Source organism: Bubalus bubalis, chromosome 14 (genome assembly GCF_019923935.1).
Source record: "Bubalus bubalis isolate 160015118507 breed Murrah chromosome 14, NDDB_SH_1, whole genome shotgun sequence".
Lineage (NCBI taxonomy): Eukaryota > Metazoa > Chordata > Mammalia > Artiodactyla > Bovidae > Bubalus > Bubalus bubalis.
This window is the reverse complement of record NC_059170.1, coordinates 59535096-59556428: the sequence shown is the minus strand read 5'-3', so window position 1 is coordinate 59556428 and position 21333 is coordinate 59535096. Positions and strand designations below refer to the sequence as shown.

The 21333-nt window shown below is 43.0% G+C and overlaps 1 protein-coding gene across 1 annotated transcript in view; it reads right to left on the bottom strand.

Moving 5' to 3' along the window:
* The window catches only part of C14H10orf67 (chromosome 14 C10orf67 homolog), a 101753-nt gene extending 81295 nt beyond the window's left edge, over positions 1-20458 (bottom strand). Inside the window, exons 1-3 of the mRNA XM_006079980.4 lie at positions 20292-20458; positions 6042-6162; positions 2715-2858 (exon numbers count right to left, since the gene is read on the bottom strand). Of these exons, the coding sequence (XP_006080042.3) occupies positions 2715-2858; positions 6042-6162; positions 20292-20458 (432 nt within the window). The remainder of the gene's footprint in view (positions 1-2714; positions 2859-6041; positions 6163-20291) is intronic.
* Between the last annotated feature and the right edge of the window lie 875 nt (positions 20459-21333).

Below are 21333 nucleotides of genomic sequence, written 5' to 3'. Positions count from 1 at the left end.
AGTTTTGTGTTGACCTAAATGGGAAGGAAATCTGAAAATGGGGATATGTGTGTGTGTGTGTGTGTGTGTATGTCTGTATACACACATAACTGACTCACTTTGCTGCACAGCAGAAACTAACACAGCATTGTTAAGCAACTATACTCCAATAAAAATTTAATTAGAAAATAATTAAATAAAATAGTGAAGTATATTTGGAATCCATATCCTCTTTTGGTCCTGGTCCTTTTTCGATGAACCATGCTCATGAAAAGAAATCTAGGGCCACTAATCCTCAAACTAGGGTTATTTTCTGAATCAGTTCAGTTCAGTTCAGTTCAGTCACTCAGTCATGTCCGACTCTTTACAACCCCATGAATCATAGCACACCAAGCCTCCCTGTCCGTCACTCAAACTCATGTGCATCAAGTCGGTGATGCCATCCAGCCATCTCATCCTCTGTCGTCCCCTTCTCCTCCTGCCCCCAATCCCTCCCAGCATCAGGGTCTTTTCCAATGAGTCAACTCTTCCCATGAGGTGGCCAAAGTATTGGAGTTTCAGCCTCAGCATCAGTCCCTCCAATGAACACCCAGGACTGGTCTCCTTTAGGAGGGACTGGTTGAATCTCCTTGCAGCCCAAGAGACTCTCAAGAGTCTTCTCCAACACCACAGTTCAAAAGCACCAATTCTTTGGTGCTCAGCTTTCTTCACAGTCCAACTCTCACATCCATACATGACCACTGGAAAAACCATAGCCTTGACTAGACGGACCTTTGTTGGCAGTAACATCTCTGCTTTTGAATATGCTATCTAGGTTGGTCATAAGTTTTCTTCCAAGGAGTAAGCGTCTTTTAATTTCATGGCTGCAGTCACCATCTGCAGTGATTTTGGAGCCTAAGAAAATAAAGTCTGACGCTGTTTCCGCTGTTTCCACTGTTTCCCCATCTATTTCCCATGAAGTGATGGGACCAGATGCCATGATCTTTGTTTTCTGAATGTTGAGCTTTAAGCCAACTTTTTCACTCTCCACTTTCACTTTCGTCAAGAGGCTTCTGAGTTCCTCTTCACTTTCTGCCATGAGGGTGGTATCATCTCCACATCTGAGGTTATTGATATTTCTTCCAGCAATCTTGATTCCAGCTTGTGCTTCTTCCAGCCCAATGTTTCTCATGATGTGCTCTGCATATAAGTTAAATAAGCAGGGTGACAATATACAGCCTTGACGGACTCCTTTTCCTATTTGGAACCAGTCTGTTGTTCCATGTCCAGTTCTAACTGTTGCTTCCTGACCTGCATATAGTTTTCTCAAGAGGCAGGTCAGGTGGTCTGGTATTCCCATCTCTTTCAGAATTTTCCACAGTTTATTGTGATCCACACAGTCAAAGGCTTTGGCATAGTCAATAAAGCAGAAATAGATTTTCTGATTAATCAAATTATCTAATCCTATCTGTTATGCATAAAAAATACTCTTGATTCTGTTATCAATTTTGCTTCCAACATGGAGTGTAAACAATCAGTGGGCTTCAGAATCAGACAGAACTGGATTTCAATGTCACTGTGCAACTTACCATCTTTCTGATTTTAAGCAAGGACTTAACCTGCCTGACTTTAAGCAAGCTTAAATTTTAAGCAAGTTTCCTTATCTGTAAGATAGGGATGACAGGATTTCCACTTGAGGATTGTTGGGAGACTTAAAGAGGAAATGCATTAAAAGTTACTCTGGAGACTTCCCTGGTGGTCCAGTGGTTAAGACTTCACCTTAAATGTAAGGGGTGTGGGTTCGATCCCTGGTCAGAGAGCTAAGATCCCATATGCCTTGGGGCCAACCCCCTCCCCCTCAAGAAACAAAAGCAATATTGCAACAAATTCAATAGAGACTTTTAAAACTGGTCCATATTAAAAAAATACTTTAAAAAAATAGTGAGGCCAACAACACGTGGGTATTTTGTTTCATAGCAGAAAAGCAACACTAATGCCCATTTTTAATCACAGATAAATATGCTAACATGATCAAAGATTTTGGGGAATTCCTCAGAATAGCAGAGTTTTCACGTCTTTGGCTTCTACAGATCCATTAAAGCACAAATAAGTTCATATAAAATCACAGTTAAAGGCTGGAACTCAAGCATGAAACTGTCTGACCTAGAACCTAAACCCCAGTGGTTTCTTAACCAGTGACACTGAGCAGGTGAATTAACCTTTCTGTGCCTTGGTTTCCTCATCTGTATCTGTATAATACAGATCTCATCTGTATAATAATTGTATGTACTTCATCAGGTTAGTTGTGAGGTTTAAATGAGAGTGTACACAGACTACACACGAACGTTCCTGCATGTGGTAAAGTTATAGGTGCCACACAGCTTTATGTAACTATCACGTGCTGTGCTTAGTCACTCAGTCATGTCCGACTCTTTGTGACCCCACAGCTTGTAGCCCGCCAGGCTCCTCTGTCCATGGGGATTCTCCAGGCAAGAATACTGGAGTGGGTTGCCATTTCCCTCTCCAGGGGATCTTCCCAACTCAGGGATTAAACCCAGGTCTCCCACATTGCAGGCAGATTCTCAACCATCTGAGCCACTTGGGAAGCCCTGTAAGTATCATTAGAGACAACATATGCAAATTAAATTACCCTCATAAGTTGCCACACTAAAAACTGTAGTGCCTACACGACTAAACACAAAATTAATCCACAAAATTAATTACTTTTAAAACAGAGGAAATGAGAGCACTTCTACCTGTTGGTAATGTTTTTCAATGGCCATGATCCTGTCATGTAGAGAAGTGAAGAGTCTGTAAGATTCCTCTTTAAGACGGTCCTCAAACTTCAGTTGCATCAATTGCTTGAGGAACCCAAAATCCACCTGTAGGGATTTAGTAATCTAAAAGTGGAAAAACATAGGTCATTATAGAGCTTAAGGGCACTCTGTGTAAAGATTCCAACACCTGGCCTGGTTCTGGGCGGGTAACTTGGGCACCTGGTCAGGGCCTGTCCTGAATCTAAGATTACATCTCCAGAGTCATGTACATTGGGAACTCCAGTTAATCTGCAGAACTAACAGATGCTGATGGAGGAAGGGAAAGGAGGCTTCCAGCAGTTTCCTCCCATAGTAGTATTAGTTGCTCAGTCACATCTGACTCTTTGCAACCCTATGGACTGTAACCCGCCAGGCTCCTCTGTCCATGGAATTCTCCAGGCAAGAATACTGGAGTGGGTTGCCATTCCCTCCTCCAGGGGAATCTTCCCGACCCAGGGATCGAAAAACCCAGGTCTCCTATGTTGTAGGCAGATTCTTTACCATCTGAGCCACCAGGGAGAATAAGTTATGCCTTGGGACTTCCCTGGCGGTCCAGTGGTTAAGACTTCGCACTCCCACTGCAGGGGCCACTGGTTCTATCCCTGGTCTGGGAAATAAGAACCCCCATGCCACAGAACGCAGTAAAAAAAAAAAAAAGAAGAAGACAATACATTGGGAAGTGTGTGGGAAGAGACACCCTCCAAAGTGGGAGTGTAATTGGTATAATTTCTATGCAGGGCAATTTGGCAACATCCTCCAAAATGACTAATGCATGCATCCTCTGACTCAGACGTTTCACTTTTAAAAATTTACACCCCAGATTTACTGGCATGTGAGTATGTACAGAATTATTCATCGTGATAAGAGATCTGAAAGGACCAAAATGTCCATCAGGAGGGGATAGCTAAATAAATGATGCCAGTTTGTGGTATGATGTACTTGTAAAATCGATGAAGAAGCTCTTTATGCACCAATGTATATAACTGATTTCCAAGTTATGTTACTAAATGAGAAAACAGAAATGAAATACTATTTACAGTAGTATACCACCCTATGTCACTGTTTTATTGGTTAGGACTTTTAATAATAACTCTTAATATCTGATGTCTACGAAATGTTCTGTTACTTTACAATCAAAAAAAGCACCAAGGCTTTGCTGTATAGAAGAAAGAAACAACATTGTAAATCAACTATACTTCAATAAAATTTTATTTTTTTTACTTATTTTATTTTTTAAAAAACTTATTTGGCTGCACTGGGTCTTTAGTTGTGGCACGTGGGATCTAGTTCCCTGATCAGGGATTGAACTTGGACCTTCTGCATTGGGAGCTTGGAGTCCCAGCCAGTGGACCACCACAGAAATACCACTTGAATAAAATTTTTAAAAATTAAAAAAAGCTTTTTTTAAGTCCCAAAGGAAATATGATAGAATATTGAGATTTGGGGCTTCCCAGGTGGCACTATTGGTAAAGAACTGGCCTGCCAATGCAGGAGATGTTAAGAAATGAGGGTTTGATCCCTGGGTCAGCAAGTTCCCTTGGAGGAGGGCATGGCAACCCACTCTTGTATTCTTGTCTGGAGAAACCCATAAACAGAGGAGTCTGGCAAGCTACAGAGTTGCTCACACATGGGATTACACAGAGTGAGACATGACTGAAGCGACTTAGCATGGACATATGCATCAAGATTTGACAAAGGTGTATGGTGGTATAGGGGAGCAAAATTTGCCATCACAAACTGTTTCTTTGGCAAGAGTATTTATTTAGGCTGATTATTTTTAAGGACCCAAAGACTCAGGAAGAACCCATAAACTTTCCCTTAACTTCCTAAAAGATGGAGGACCTGCTTCAGGAAGGGAGTTAGCATCATAGATACCTATATTATAACATGAACTAGGTATGCAGACAGAGGATGAGATGGTTGGATGGTATCACTGATTCAGTGGACATGAACTTGGGCAAACTGTGGGAGACAGTGAAGGACAGGGAAGCCTGGCGTACTGCAGTCCATGGGGTCAAGAACAGCTGGACACAACTTGACAACCGACAAACAACAGGTGTGTAGACAGATGGGAACCCAGCAAAGTGAGCTAAAGTTTCTGTGTCCCACTGTCTCTGCAGGCCCGGCAAACGTGAGTTTACAGACATTTGCTTTCCCATCTTCATGTGAATTGCTTTCCTCTCCCTGAAGTCCCATACCATTACCCTCAACACCCTCTTCTGTCTTTACCTGAAGGTGAGACCTTTGGCTATTTAGACAACTTACTCAATTTTCCTGGGTCTCCCCCATGTATATGGTATTTAAGTTTTTGTTGGATTTTCTGTTAATCTGTCTCATGTCAACTCAATTTTTAGCTTAGCCAGAAGAATTTAGAGGGATAGAGGAAAATTTCTTCCTCCCTGACAATGGGTGACATAGTTATTCATTGTATTATTCTCAACATCTTTCTATATGCCAAAAACATTTTATAAAATTTTTCCAGTATCCTAAACAGAAAATGTTCACAGATGGCAAAAGAATTACAGAGAGAGTAAGAAAACATTTCACTAAACAAGTTAACATAAGGACTTCCCTGGTGGCCCTATGGTTAGGACTCTAGCTTCCACTGTCAGAACCCAGGCTTAATCTCTCTCTGGTCGGGGAACTAAGATCCTGCAAGCTATGCAGTGCAGGAAGAAAAAAAAAGTTAACATACATGAAATAAATAGGATGCAAATAGAAGTAGTGTGTGTGTGCTAAGTTGCTTCAGTTGTGTCCAACTCTTTGCACCCCTATGGACTGTAGCCCGCCAGGCTCCTTTGTCCATGGGATTCTCCAGGGAAAAGTACTGGAGTGGGTTACCATTTCCTCCTCCAGGGGATCTTCTCAACCCAGGGATCGATCACACATATATGTCTCCTGCATAGGCAGGCAGGTTCTTTATCACTAGGGCCACCTGGGAAGCCCCAAATAGAAGTAGTGTGTATGCTGTATGCTCAGTCACTTCAGTTGTCTCTGACTCTTTGTAACCTGATGGACTGTAGCCTGCTAAGCTCCTCTGTCCATGGGATTCTCCAGACAAGAACACTGGAGTGGGTAGGTAGCCATGCCCTGAAGTAGTTGTTTATACCAATAATTAAAAAACACACACACAACTGTTATCCACCTCAGTTTATAGAAGATGCTAATATTTTAAAAATGTTAATCATTTCACTTTTGTCAAGGAAAGAAACATGAAGGCAAATAATACAAATTATCTCAGGAGTTTCTAAATAAATTCAGATTTACCTGCACTAGATTTTGTGTAGCTAAGCTCAACTCTTTCAATGGCAGAATCTCACTGGAATCTGTTTGAGTGGCATGGTCTGTGCTGAAAAAGCCAACCTTCAAATCATCTGAAATGGTAAATCTGAAAAATAAAAGAGGGGGGGAGATTAAATGTGCTTTATATAATAGATATTACCTTAAAGATATATTTAGTGATATATATTTGGAGAAGGCAATGGCAACCCACTCCAGTACTCTTGCCTGGAAAATCCCAAGGGTGGAGGAACCTGGTAGGCTGCAGTCCATGGGGTCGCTCAGAGTCAGACACGACTGAGCAATTTCACTTTCATTTTTCACTTTCATGCATTGGGGAAGGAAATAGCAACCCACTCCAGTGTTCTTGCCTGGAGAATCCCAGGGACGGGGGAGCCTGGTGGGCTGCCGTCTCTGGGGTCGCACAGAGTCAGACATGACTGAAGCAACTTAGCAGCAGCAGCAGTGATATATATTTATACGTATTTTGTGTAAATCATATATTTTTTTAATTTTATTTTATTTTTAAACTTTACAAAATTGTATTAGTTTTGCCAAATATCTAAATGAATCATATTTTAAAGATTCAAAGGATTGGTGAAATGAGAAAACCACTTAATTATCTGCTCATGATTTTGGGTTTTCCCTAGGTCTCTGTTGGATTATCAGATTCTCTGAACTATTTCACATTGCTACACTGATCTGACTTCCATTTTCTGAGTCATGAACAATTTATGAGCCTCCTTTTAAAATCTCATCCACTGTTTTATGTATGCTGCTGCTTGAGGCCACTGTAAATCATGTGTGGGCATAGCAAGCAAAATTCCTTTTAGGTAGAGGTTCTGAAAATGTGGTCTGAGAACTCCTGGAGTTTCCAGAACACTCAGGTAATCCACAGGTCAAAATTATTTTCATAATATTATTAAGATTGGATTTATCTTTTCTCCTATCATTCTCTCACAAGTGTTCAGTGGAGTTCCAGAGGCTATAGGTTATGTGCCTGGATGACAGATGAATGCAGAAGCAGAGAGGAGAATTCAGCTATTTTCCATTAAGCCAGGCATTGAAAAGATTTGCAAAAATGTAAATGATACTATTCTCATTACAGATTGTGTCTTGAAAAGAGTTCAATTTTCTTTAAAATACATTACTTACACTAATACAGAATAGGTTTATCATTATTTTAAATGTTTCTCCTTTAAAATTTCTAATATGGTAACTATGAATAAATAAAACATAAACTAAAGATCTTTGAGGGCCTCAATAATTTTTAAGACTGTAAAGGGATCTTGAAACCAAAAAAAGAAAAATTGAGAACTACTTCTCTAAGATAATCACACCACTCTATTGTATTTGGCTTTAAACTCAGTTCCCCCCGAAAAAATCAAAGTGGGAAGAAGTATTTTGTAAAATCCTCCTACAGACTTTTAATGACGGACATCTCAAACCGTAACAAGAAGGCCAAGTTTCTGGATCTCCTTTGTTTGTCAATTTGACCAAACTTACCACAAGCATTGGTTTCTAAAATGTCAGCTAAAAAAAGAGAGCCATGAAGGCCTAAGGAACATTCCCAGGCTTTTCAATGCAACCTCTGTAGAGAGAGTATCCATGTATCTACCCTCCCTTCTCTGCTGACCAGGTGGAGCAGACCGTGATGAGGGGTACCCCATGGCAATCTCCCTCTTTTTACTGCTGGCAGAGCCTCAGACTTATCTCCTACAGAACTCAGGGAAGGGTGAGAAAATTCCCAGTATCAAGGGCAACACTTGTGTGGTCTCAGCCCACCGCAGTGATCCTAATCTTCTGGGCAGGTATTTTAGGAGTGGGAGTGGGACTCAGTTCTGAGGAGTATGATAGGAGAAAAGGCCTGTCAGGGGCATGTTAAGCTTTTTACACAGGAGCACCTGGGGAGAGGTCCCTCTGTGACTCTGGACACTGCCACGTGTGGAAATGAGGCCAGGAACTGGCACAGTTGTCTGGTGACCACAAGGGGGTCAGCCAGAGGGCAAAGCCAGTGCATAGATGATGCACTTTTAAAAAGATGGACACAGGCACTTCCCTGGCGGTCCAGTGGTTAAAACCCTGGGCTTCCAATGCAAGGGGAGTAGCCTCCATCTCTGGTTGGGAAACTAAGATCCTGCATGCCTAGTGGTGGGACCAAAAACAAAACAAAGCAACATGCTGGGAGACTGGATAAATTGAACAAATATGTAAATGTACTGAAGATGACAGAAGTCAAATTCTCCAGTCCCAGAAATGAAATTTACAAACATAAAAAAGAAGTAGAATAGGATATACCCTGAGACAGTGTAATGGAACTGGAATTTTGGGTATGAAGGCATGGTTTTATAATTATGTACATAGATAGATAGTGATAGGTACAAATATGTGCATACGTATGTGTGTACATACTTATGGACATTTGTTTCTAGTTCTGTCCAGTGTGAGAACCTAGAAGCGATGACACCCCAGTAGCAATGAACACACCAAAAACACAGATGTTGATTTTTTAAATACCATTCTGCATTAAAAGGAACCAGGGCTTCTTGGGAAAATGGCTGGTTTCAAAGCTGGGAGAACAAAAACATAAAATGAGCCTGGAACATCTTGTTTTTCCAAAAAGTTGGGAAAGCGTGAAAAAAAAAATGATAGAGACAGAAACTAGACTGAAGAGATTCCCACTGGCCATATCTGGGACAATTTGAGCATCAAAATAAATGATGAAAGTATCAGATTACAGCCTATTGAATAAAACAGGAATCTAGCAGTCCAGATGAAAATGAGACGCTCTAGTAAACGTAGAAGAGAATGGTGAAAATAGAGAATTACCACTGGGCAGACACTACAGAGGTGATGGATTAGGGTGGGAGTTATCAATGGCAGCTAGGGTTAAGCTTAGCTAAAAGGCTATAGCTCGTCAGTGGAAGTTTGATTAGGAAAAGGAAATTTTGTTGAAAAATTGAACCACACTACTATATAATCCAGCAGTCTCACTTCTGAGTATATATCCAGAGGAAACAAAATCACTATCCCAAGGAGCTACCTGCACTCTCACGCTCACTGCGACGTTATTCACAATAGCCAGGGGTCCACTGACAGATGAATGAATAAGGAAAACGTAGTGGGCTTCCCTGGTAGTCCAGTGGATAAGACTCCATGCTCCCAATGCAGGGGGCCAGGGTCCAGTCCCTGATCAGGGAACTAGATCCCACATGCCACAACTGAAAGATCTCATATGCCTCAACTATAGATCCCTCAGGCCTCAATGAAGATCGAAGATCCCTCGAGCCTCAGCTAAGTCCTGGTGCAACCAAATAGACAGACAAATAATAAACATCAAAAAATAGAAAATGTAGTGTGTGCATATGTGTGTACAATGAAAAGTCATGAAAAAAGAAAATGAGTTCCTGTTATTTTCAATAACACAGATGAACCTTGAGGCCATTACATAAGTGAAATAAGGCAGACTGAGAAAGACAACTGTTCAATTGCACTTATATGTGGAATCTAAAAAAGTCAAACTCATAGAAACAGAGAGTACAGAGACAGTTGCCACAGGCTGAGGGTAAAGGAAATGGGGGGATACTAGTCAAAGGGTAAAAACTTTCAGTTATAAGATGAATAAGTACTGGGATATAATGTACAACATGATGATTACAGTTAATAATACTGTATTGTACACTTGAAAGTTGCTAAGAGAGTCAATTTGAAATGTTTTCATACACACAAATGTAACTATGAGAGATGATGAATGTGTCAACTAACCTTATTGTGATAATTATTTACAATATAAAAATGTGCCAAATCATCACATTGTACACCTCAAACTTACAGTGTTCTGCGTCAGTTATATCTCAATAAAGTTGGAGGCAGAGGAGGAAGAGGAAATTTTGTAATACTTAGGCCCTACAGGTGGTGCTAATGGTAAAGAACCTGCCTGCCAATGTTGGAGATGTAAGAGACATGGGTTCGATCTCTGGGTCTGGAAGATCCCCTGGAAGAGGGCACAGCAGCCCACTCCAGTACTCTTGCCTGGAGAATGCCATGGACAGAGGAGTGTGGTGGGCTACAGTCCACAGGGTCGCTAAGGGTCTGACACAACTGAAGCAACTTACTATACACGCTCACACTCCCTACACACAAAATAGTAATTTATTACAAAGGGAAGAATGGTGGATTTATGGCAGATCTGGGAGACACCAACCCAGCAAGGTCAAGGTTAAAGCACCAATGAGGGAATAGACTGAATGACACGCACTGGCTCAACTGATGCCCTGAGAATACGCAGCTTCATTTCTGTGGCATTCCTGCCAAGAACACATGGCCTGAGTCTGGTTACAAGGAAACAGAAGACGGACCCAGGTGGCGTTGGTCATGCTACAGAAGGTCTGTACTTTTTAAAAAAAAGTGTCAAGGACATGAACAGTGGGGAGAGGCTGAGGAACTCTTCCTGCTGGACGCATCTGAGGCGACTGGATAGCTAAAGACAACGCACACTGCTAGATAGGATCCTGGACCAGAAAGGAAAAAAAAAGTCATTGCTGGTACTCTTGGCCCAGCTTGAAAGGAGGCTGCGATAGGGCTGTGCAGTGTGGATCTGCTGATTTGAGAGTGTGTGCTGGTCATGCAGGAAAAAGTATCCATTTTAGGAAAAACACACTTGAATGCTTAGGAAATTCACACTTAATGGGAAACATGTCTGTAACACGCTCTCAGAAGGTTCTAAAAAGACTGATGATACTGAATGTCTGGGTGAGTGTGAGAGAGAGTGTGTGTGTGTGTGTGTGTGTGTGCAGAGGCAGGGGGTGAGGAGGAAAAAGAGAGAAAACAAACATGGGAAAATGTTGGGAACTGAATTTAGGTGAGGAGTTCTTAGTTTTGTTCTGACAACTTTTCTGTATATTTGAAATTATTTCAAAGTAAACTATTTTTTAAAAGTCAGATGCAACCTTCAAGCAAGCTCAGATTCTGCCAATTTCACTCAGTAAGAACTGTCAGTATTTTAGGCGTAAATCTCTATAAACTCTTGTCAATGGAGCAGGCATGAGCTTAAATCTGCATTACAACCATCCCCCTGTTTACTGTGCTTTTTCTGGAACTTTCCATAACTAGCTCCCAACATCTGTTTTTGTCTTTAGGTAGAGATTCTATTTAAGGTAGTGGTTTAAACCATTTCAAGGAGTTACTCCGTTTTCCTGGGTATCTCCCTTGTATACAGGAGGAATAGATGTTATTAGACTTCTTTTGTTTTTTTCTCCAGTTAATCTGTCTTTTATTATGGGGGGAGGGGGGTTCAACCAAGAATGCAGAAATGGTAAGAGAGATATTCTTCTTTTCCTTCACTCAGCACATGGGACCATCTTTCCCACAGCCGTAGGTCCAAGAAGCTTGGTAAAAATGAAAGAGGCGCCTCTCACTATTACACCTAATAACCCATCCCTGAAATCATTGCTTCCTTTCCCAGAAACTTTATGACCTACTGGCTTGGAGGTCTTAGTTCCCAAAGGGAGATTGCTTCTACTGGGAAGCACAAACAATGGTTCTACTGAATTAGATGAGAGTGAATTGAACTGGCGCCTGGCCACTGTGTAATCCCTACACCACTAAACCAAAGACAGAGAAAGCGGGCACAGTACTGGTTGAAGTGATTAATTCTGATCATCAAGAAAGCAGGTTATTGGTACACACTGGAGTCTAGGACTACGTCTGGAACTCAGGAGATTCTCTGGAGTGACTCTGAGCATTTCCACATTCAATAGTAAAGATTAATGTAAAAATACAACCAACTCCCCCGAAAAGGCAGGGCTTTTGAGGGCTCAGAACCTTCAGGAATGACTATTTGAATTTCCCAGCTACATAAAGAACCTTGGCCTGCCTGTATCTTTCACCAAGTTCACCATGGCCACTCAACAAGTCATGCCCACGGACCAGCTCTGGCCGGCACCCTCTGGCAAGTGTCTCTACCACCAGCCACATCCTCTCCCAAGAGGTCTTAATCTCAGCGTTTGGTGGGAGTGGGGGACCTTTTAAATTCTTAGTTCTGTCCACATTTACTCTTCTTCTGCCCTCGGGGTCACAGCTACATTTGCTATTGTAATGCTGCTTAGAGGTTTTTTAAAACTGAACTAAAAATCCTTGTTAATATTTAATAAGAAACAAGAAATAGGACTTCCCTGGTGGCACAGTGGATATCTGTCTGCCAATGCAGGGGACATGAGTTCGATCCCTGGTCCGAGAAGATTCCACATGTGGCAGAGCAACTAAGCTCCTGTGCCACGACTGCTCAGCCTGTGCTTTAGAGTCCAGGAGCCACAGCTACTGGGCCTGTGTGCCTAGACCCCGCGCTCCACAAGAGAAGTGCGATGAAAAGCCGATGGACCTCAACAAAGAATAGCCCCCGCCGACCACAACTAGAGAAAGCAGCGCAAAGCGCCCAAGGCCCAGCACAGCCAAAAACAAATAAATAACAACATTAAAGAAACAAGAAATATTTGTTCCTTGTTCAAACACTGGTGAGGTTTCTATCTCCTGTTTGAACCTGGAGTGCTGCATCAATAAGATAAATACAAACACGACCTAAACTTAAAACTGTTTCTTTCTGCAATGCCTTCCACTTAACAGACCTCCATGATTCATCGTTACAGCTGAGAAATGCAATTCCTCCCCCTCCCTAGCACCAAGCAGCTCCTATTTATTATTCAGCTTCGTCTTTCAATAAGCTTGACCATGTATGTTCTTTCCTTCTTTCCCATTTTAAGCTAAAGATCTAGGGTGGGTGGTAAGTTAAGAGCAGGCTTTATGATAAATATACAATGTTACATGTCAGTTATATCTCAAAGCTGGAAAAAGAATAGAAGTGCAAAAAAAAAAAAAAATCACCCCCAATACATGTATCTTTAGGATATGATTTAGAAACTTAGAATAATGTTTTCAGTTATTCCCTCTGGTGCCATAATATTACAGTAATACAGTCTGATATTTTAAAACCCGTTTGAAGAATTTTATAGATACCTCCTCCACGTGGTAAAAATAAAATTAGTGCCTATTTATTGCGTGAAACAGAAAACCATAGGCTCAAAATGGCATTACTTATTCTAAAGCGCATGATACCGAATCCAGAATTAATACTTGACTTGATTTGGGTTTCAACCTTCCCCAGAAATGTTAACCTTAATTAGCCAGCACCAAGAAGATAATCTGGAAAAGGCAATGGCAACCCACTCCAGTACTCTTGCCTGGAAAATCCCATGGATGGAGGAGCCTGGTAGGCTGCAGTCCATGGGGTCGCAAGGAGTCGACACGACTGAGCGACTTCACTTTCACTTTTCACTTTCATGCATTGGAGAAGGAAATGGCAACCCACTCCAGTGTTCTTGCCTGGAGAATCCCAGGGACGGGGGAACCTGTTGGGCTGCCGTCTATGGGGTCGCACAGAGTCGGACAGGACTGAAGCGACTTAGCAGCAGCAGCAGCAAGAAGATAATCCGTCGTGCAGGCCCTCTCCACTCTGCACCCAGAGGAAGAAGAGGCAATCTGCATGATAAAACCCCTGCCTTGCCCTTTCCCCTGCAAGGATAAGTCCTGGCCTAAAAACAATGCTTTTTTTTCTTCCTGCTTTTTTTCCTTTATGCTAACATCTCCTTTGTCCCACCCTTTCCCTTACAAAAACCTCCCATTTTGTACAGCCCCCTTGGAGCACCCTTATAATTGCTGGACAGCATGCTGTCCAATTGATGAATCACCTAACAAAGCCAATCAGATCTTCAAATCTACTCAGTTGAATTTTGTTTTTTAACAACTGAATGCTTAACTTGTCCCCTGTGCTTAGTCAAGGCATCTGTCTTAATACACACAATCTTTTCTCAGGTTATCTACCTTTCTTTGTTTTGAGGATATGGAAGCTGAGGCTCAAAGATTGTAAGTAATTCATCTAAAAATCACAAGCCTGTAAATTCCCTGGCGGTTCAGGGGTTAGGACTCTACATTCTCATGGCCAAGGGCACTGGTTCGATCCCTGGTTGGGCAACTAAGATATCACAAGCTACACAGTGCAGCCAAAATGAAAAATCATAAGCCTGAAGTGAGAGTCTTATCCTCCATCCCTTGTGAGAACAGGTCTATGGTCTACTATCCCTAACTGGTCCTAACCTTCTGAATGACTGATTCAGAAAGTTCTGACTCATTCAGAATCCAAGTGAAACATGAAAGTTCATTCTTCAGCTTCCCCTTAAATTCCAAATGTCTCTAATTTTAGATGACAACCCCTCTGCCTAGAATGGAAACCCACATCACAACAAACTAGCTAAGTGGTTCCTACACAGTCCTTATTTATAGCCTCAGCAATTTGATTTCTGAATAATAGCTTGGTTGTTATGCATAAAATACAGTCTCACAAAAATAGCAATTACAGGTTCTTTTTTTAAATAAATGAGATACAAAATTAACATATTAACTTATTACAGAAAACAGATCCATGAATATTTATTAACAGAAGGCAGTGACACTTCTCACTAAATCCTAGAATAGTCTATCTTAACAAATGCTCATTAATGAATTAGTCAAAGACAGTGGCATTAAGTGCACTAAATTTTCACAATGGTGTATTGCTCAGTTTAAATTTTTTATTTATTTTCAGCCATACTATTAGGTATGTAGGATCTTGGTTCCTCCATCAGGGATCGAACCTGCACCCACTGCACTGGAAGCTCAATCTTAACCACAGGACCACTAGGGACATCCCTGCTCAATTTCAAATAAAGAAAAAAAAAAAAACCAAAGCACTCTTGCTTCCACTTTTTTCCTCTTGAAAGAAGGAAAGTTTGAGGTGTCCCAAGGTTCACACACTTCTTTTCAGTCATTTCCTGGGTGATCTCACCAAGTCTCCCATTTGTAGGTGCATCTGTGTGCCAATTACTCCCACACTGGTATATCCAACCTGGCTGGACCTCTCTTCCCTAAATATGATGCTTTAGCATAAGGATGGTTTTGAGTCAATTGTTTTGAGAAACTGCAGACACAGGAGAAACCCTGGAAGCAGAGTAGAAGTTATCTGTTTGTAAGATAAATTTACGTTTATAAAGGAAATCTCCACTTATAAGTGTCTTCCTCTCCTACCAGGAAGATGACTCTAATTCACAAGAGAATCTTACTAATGGAGAAGGCACCCATTCAAATCTGCATAACAAACCTCACCCTTGTCTACTGCTCTTCTTGGTAACCCCCCATAACTGTCTTCCCTCCACTCAACATCTTTTGTCTTTAGCTGAAGGTGGTATTCAAGGTGGTCGTTTGGGCCATCTTAGAATTTTAGTCATTTTTCCTAGGTAACTCCTATGTACACATGAGATATGCATGTTAATAAACTTTTTAGGTGTCTTAGCCAAGAATTGAGAAGAATACAGGGTAAATTATTGTTCTTGCCCTAAGGACTCATACAACCAAAGAGCCTAGATGGATGACTAAGAGTTACTTCCAAGATATTATGCCCAAAAGTAAGCTTCTGAGGGACTTCCCTTGTGGTCCAATGGTTAAGATTCTGAGCTCCCAATGCAGGGGGCACAGGTTCGAGCCCTGGTCAGGGAAATAGATCCTGCATGCCACAACTAAGCCCTGGTGCAGCCAAATTAGGGGGGAAAAAAAAGTAAGCTTATGATATTCCCCACAAAGCTATTCGTCTCAATCTTCTTCATCCCAGCTCACGGCATTTCCATCCTTCTGGTTAGTCAGTTCAAAAAATCAGAATCTTACGCGCTCTGTGTCTATCAGTTCTACTTTCAACATAAATCTAGAATCTGACTAGTCTCACGACCTCCAACCACTGCTACCATCACAGTCATTTTCCACGAGGCTTATTGTCGTAGTCCCCTAACTGGTTTCCCTCTTTCTGCCCGTCCTCACTCAGTTGTGTCTGACTTGGCCACCCCATGGGCTGCAGCACACCCATCCCAGAGCTTGCTCAAACTCATGTCCATCGAGTCGGTGATGCCATCTAACCATCTCATCTTCTGTGTCCCCTTCTCCTCCCACCTTCAATCTTTCCCAGCATCAGGGTCTTTTCCAATGAGTCAGTTCTTTGCATCAGGTGGCCAAAGTACTGGAGTTTCAGCTTCAGCATCAGTCCTTCCAATGAATATTCAGGACTGATTGCCTTTAGGATTAACTGGTTGGATCTCCTTGCAGTCCAAGGGACTCTCAAGAGTCTTCTCCAACACCACAGTTCAAAAGCATCAATTTGATGCTCAGCTTTCTTTATAATCCAACTCTCACATCCATACATGACTACTGGAAAAACCATAGCTTTGACTAGATGGACCTTTGTTGGCAAAGTAATGTCTCTGCTTTTTAATATGCTATCTAGGTTGGTCATAGCTTTTCTTCTAAGGAGCAAGCACCTTTAAATTTCATGGCTGCAGTCACCATCTGCAGTGATTTTGGAACCCAAGAAAATAAAGTCTCTCACTGTTTCCATTGTTTCCCCTCATTAGAGTCTAATATCAAAACAATAGCCAGAATAATTTGGTTGAAAGATAAACCAGATAATGTGATTCCTCTGCTCCATTCCCCTCATATCTTCCCATCTCTGCAGTGTGTTTTATAATTTTATAGATATAGATATGTGCATGCTCAGTTGCTCAGTTGTGTCTAACTCTTTGAGACCCCATGGACTGTAGCCTACCAGGCTCCTCTGTCCATGGAATTTTCCAGGCAAGAATACTGGAGTGGGTTGGCATTTCTTACTCCAGGGAATCTTCCTGACTCAGTGGATTCTTTACCAACTGCACCTCCTGGGAAGCCCTATATGTATATATATACAATATACATATATTGGTCTTCATCCATGCTTCTTGTCTCACAGCAGCCCAAACCCTTGGAATTTCCTAAGCGACAAGCACAATGAGAGAATCTTTTATTGTAATATTTGGTCTGCTGTCCTCATTTTCTGAAATAGGGGAAAAGGTGAACTGGGTGTCTTTGGCTATTCATGAGAAGCCCCTTTCAACCACACCCGATTTTGTTAATGAAGTGACTTTTGAAAAGCCCCTGAGGATGGAGGTGGTTGCCAGGGGAACCAACCAGAAGGAGAGGGTTAGAACTTCCAATCCCACCTCCCCCAACCTCACTGCCAGAGAGGGCTGGAGGTTGAATCAATCACAAAAAGTCAATGATTCGGTCAATTTTGCCCGTGTAATGAAGAGTTTATAAAAATCCCTGAATTATAGGGTTTAGAGAACTTCCAGGTTGGTAAACAAGAATGAATTCATGGGGTGTACCCCAAATTCCACAGGGACAGAATCCCCCCTGCCCCAGACCCTTCTAGACCTCACCCTATGTATCTCTTCCTCTGGCTGTTCATTCATGTCCTTTAATAGTCTTTGTAATAAACCAGCAGGCAAGTAAGTAAACTGGTTTATTGAGTTCTATGAGCCACTCTAGCAAATTAACTGAACTCGAGGAACCTCTGAGCTAGCCCTGGTTGTCAAAAGCACAGGTGACAACCTGGACTTGCAATTAGCCTCTCAAGAAGGAAGACAGGGACAGTCTGGTGGGGCTAAGCCCTTAACCTGTGACTCTGACACTCTCTCCAGGTAAACTGCAGGACACAAGAACAGACTAGGGTTACCAGTGGGGAGAGGGAAAGGGGGGGCAAGATAGGGGTAGGGGATTAAGCAGTGTAATACAAACTATCCGGTCCCATCACTTAATGGCAAATAGACAGGGAAACAATGGAAACAGTAAGAGATTTTCTTTTTGGGGGGCTCCAAAATCACTGCAGATGGTGACCGCAGCCATGAAACTAAAAGACACTTGCTCCTTGGAAGAAAAGCTCTGACCAACCTAGACAGCATATTAAAAAGCAAAGACATTACTTTACCACCAAAGATCCCTCTAGTCAAAGCTATGGTTTTTCCAGTAGTCATGTATGGATGTGAGAGTTAGATTATAAAGAAAGCCGAGAATTGAAGAATTCATGCTTTTGAACTGTGGTGTTGGAGAAGACTCTTGAGAATCCCTTGGACTGCAAGGAGATCCAACCAGTCCATCCTAAAGGAGATCAGTCCTGGGTGTTCATTGGAAGAACTGATGTTGAAGCTGAAACTCCAATACTTTGGCCACCTGATGCAAAGAACCGACTCACTGGAAAAGACCCTGATACTGGGAAAGACTGAAGGTGGGAAGAGAAAGGGACGACAGAGGATAAAATGGTTGGATGGCATCACTAACTCGATGGACATGAATTTGAGCAAGCTTTGGGAGTTAGTGATGGACAGGGAAGCCTGGTGTGCTGCAATCCGTGGGGTCACAAAGAGTTGGATACAACTGAACGACTGGACTGAACTGATGTAAGCTACAAGGATATACTGTACAACATGGGGAATATAGCCAACATTTTATAATAACTATAAACGGAGTATAACCTTTAAAAATTAGGAGTAACTATTGTTCACCTGTAACTTATAATACATAATATTGTACAGCAACCATATTTTAAGTAAAATACATAAATAAGCAAACTACAAGACACACCCAATCACTGTCCGCTGAGAATTAGAGAATTGCTTGGGGTGTTGGAACAACCACATCTGACCACCTCATTCAAGGTCAGTGCTGCAGTCCTTACAGTGATCTAGGTTCCACACCATGAGCACCATCCGCCTCTGAGCTCTCCTCCATCACTCTTCTCCAGCCACACCAGCCTCATTGCTGGTCCCGTGACACCTATGCCCACTCTCCTTCACTTCTTGTTTTCTGCCTGGAACACTTGCTCCCTGATAGAGCAGAAAGGTCCCCCCCTCAAGTCTGCAGTTCTTCTTCCCAAAGTCATTTCCAAGAAGTCTTCCTTGAACACAGAATCTAAAATTATAGCCCTGTAAGACTTACCTGGTGGTCCAGAGGTTAAGACTCAGCACTTCCAATGCAGGAGGCTGGGTTCCATCCTTGGTAGATCCCCACACTCCACATGGTATGACCAAAAAAATAAAATTACAACCCTCTTCTCCACTCCACACGTTATTTCTTCTGCTCTGTTTCCTCCTTCGCACTCACCACCACTTAACTGACTATTACTGCATCGGCTTATTTATCGCTGGTTTCCTGCCTAGGATGTAAACTTCAGAAAGGACAGGCTTCTGCAGGTTTGTTGTCTGGTGCCTCCCCAGTGCCTGATTCTCTCCTCACCCCAAGACTGCAGCTTCTCTCACGCACACCAGATACCAGAGCACCAACAACCGGCCTGGGTCCTGCCTATGAAGAGAAACTCACAGGGGCATCCACAGTTCCTTTATTCAGACAACAAGCACTGACTGAGCCCCAGGCACTGTCAGTTTGGCTGCTGAGCACAGCCAGTGCATTTTGCTGGAGAAGCTCCCCACCAGGAACACCAAGGAATCCAGGGTAGGAAGTCATCTCTCTTAGTCAACAACTAGAGCAGTTCAACACCGTGCCCACCATCCGCTACCGCCAATATGTGCTTTCACACCACCAATCAACCGGGTTCTGAGTGCATCCCCATCTCTTTTCACAAAGGCACTCACTTAGCACAGTTCAGCGGGGGCAGCTGGGCTGGCAGCGCCATCTCACAGCGTCAGTCCCCACCACGGGGCTCTGGGCCCTTCACCCGACCCTAGAGAGATGCCAGTTGCAGGGCTGGTGTCTCAGCCAGCCCACCTGGCACCACGAGGGTCCCGGTCTTAGGGCACCTAGAGCAGTTAACCTAGTGAGGACCATTTACGGGATTTCAAAAGGTTTTTAGAAAGAAAAATACCTCCCTCCCCATTCCCCCACCCCAAGCATCAGGTCTACATTATCCAAATAAAACTGGGACAGAGGAGGGCAAAGGATTATAAGATGAAAAAACTGTCCAAAAGGGTCAAGAACAAGATAATTATATTGGCAAACACTTGCACGATACTATGTACCCTATTTGTATGTCGATCTTCCAGATTGACTCATTGAATGTTCGCTATGAACTATGAAGCAGGCGCTGTGCATCACCATCTTGGCTGTTTTCCTGAAAAGATAAGGCGGCACAGAGAAGTTGACTAACTCGCCCAAGTCTTGGGCCCTTGGAGTGTCAGGAGGATTTGAACTCAGGCAATCTGGCCCCAGAGTCCGTGCTTGGTACACGGTAGTATATTTAGATATCAAAACAGCTGCCTTGGGGCTTAGAGCTAGAGAACCCGGGAGCGGTGGAGCGCCGGCAGGGGCGCGCGCCCGGGCGCCGCAGGTCGCGCCGGTCACCTGGGACTGAGCCGAAATTGTTCAAGAGTGGACTCGAGATTCCTGATAATCCTCCAGCATTCCTCGGTCTCGGGCGCCGAGTCGCCACAGACCTCCATGGGAGTTGCGGAGGTGGCCGCTAGGCCATGCGCCGCCCGCGGAGTCCAGAACCCGGCGTCCGTTGCCATGGCGACTCCCGGGCAACCGGCCTTGCGCCAGAATCCCGAGGCGCTGGCGTGGCTGGAGGCCTGGGGTCTGCCGGGCCGGGAGTCGCCCGACTGCCGCTTCCACTGCCCACCTGGTTCAGGACTTCCTGTCCTGGACGTGTATGGACCAGGCCGCCGCTAACGTGTCCCCAGGAAAGCTGGACTCCTGAAGATAACACGGCGGCAGACCACTACGCTCCGAACCCTCTGTGCCTTCTCCTGTGCGAAAGCTCTGAGCTCAGCCTCCTGCAAGGCCCATGCACTAAGGGGCGTGGATTCCTGAGCTGTGTTTCTGCGTCAACAACCCTCTGCAGGCTACGTTCAACGACGCTCCACAATCTTCGTTTTAGTGACCTTCCGCCCAATGCTAAAGGTCAACCTCCAGGAGGATGGAAAATAGTGCACCTGGCTAATAAGGATGCCCTTTACATAATGAGCCCTGGGTTCTCAGAGCAATCCCATAATAAGAGGAAACAGGCAGCTGATGAATTGCCTATACCTACCACTTGCCCATAAACGTAGGCGTTTGTGGACAAAAATTTATTTACAGAAACTAAAAAGGTTAAAATTCATATTTAACGTAAAGTGTCAGAACCAATGCATTGTTTTAAACTATACCGTATTTATTATTTCCTTGGTCTCGTCTTGGGGAATGTGGGATCCATCTTGGTTCCCAACCAAGGATCCAGAGGTGTCCCTTGCACTGGCAATGGGGAAGTTTAACCAGGTAAGGCCCACCAGGTAAGTCACTAAGTTATAAGGTGTTGTGTGGAATTCATTATTACTGTTTCTATAATAATAAGAGAAGTTCCTTAGAGTGAAATTGTTGCTAATCCTTTATTTTAAATTATGTACCG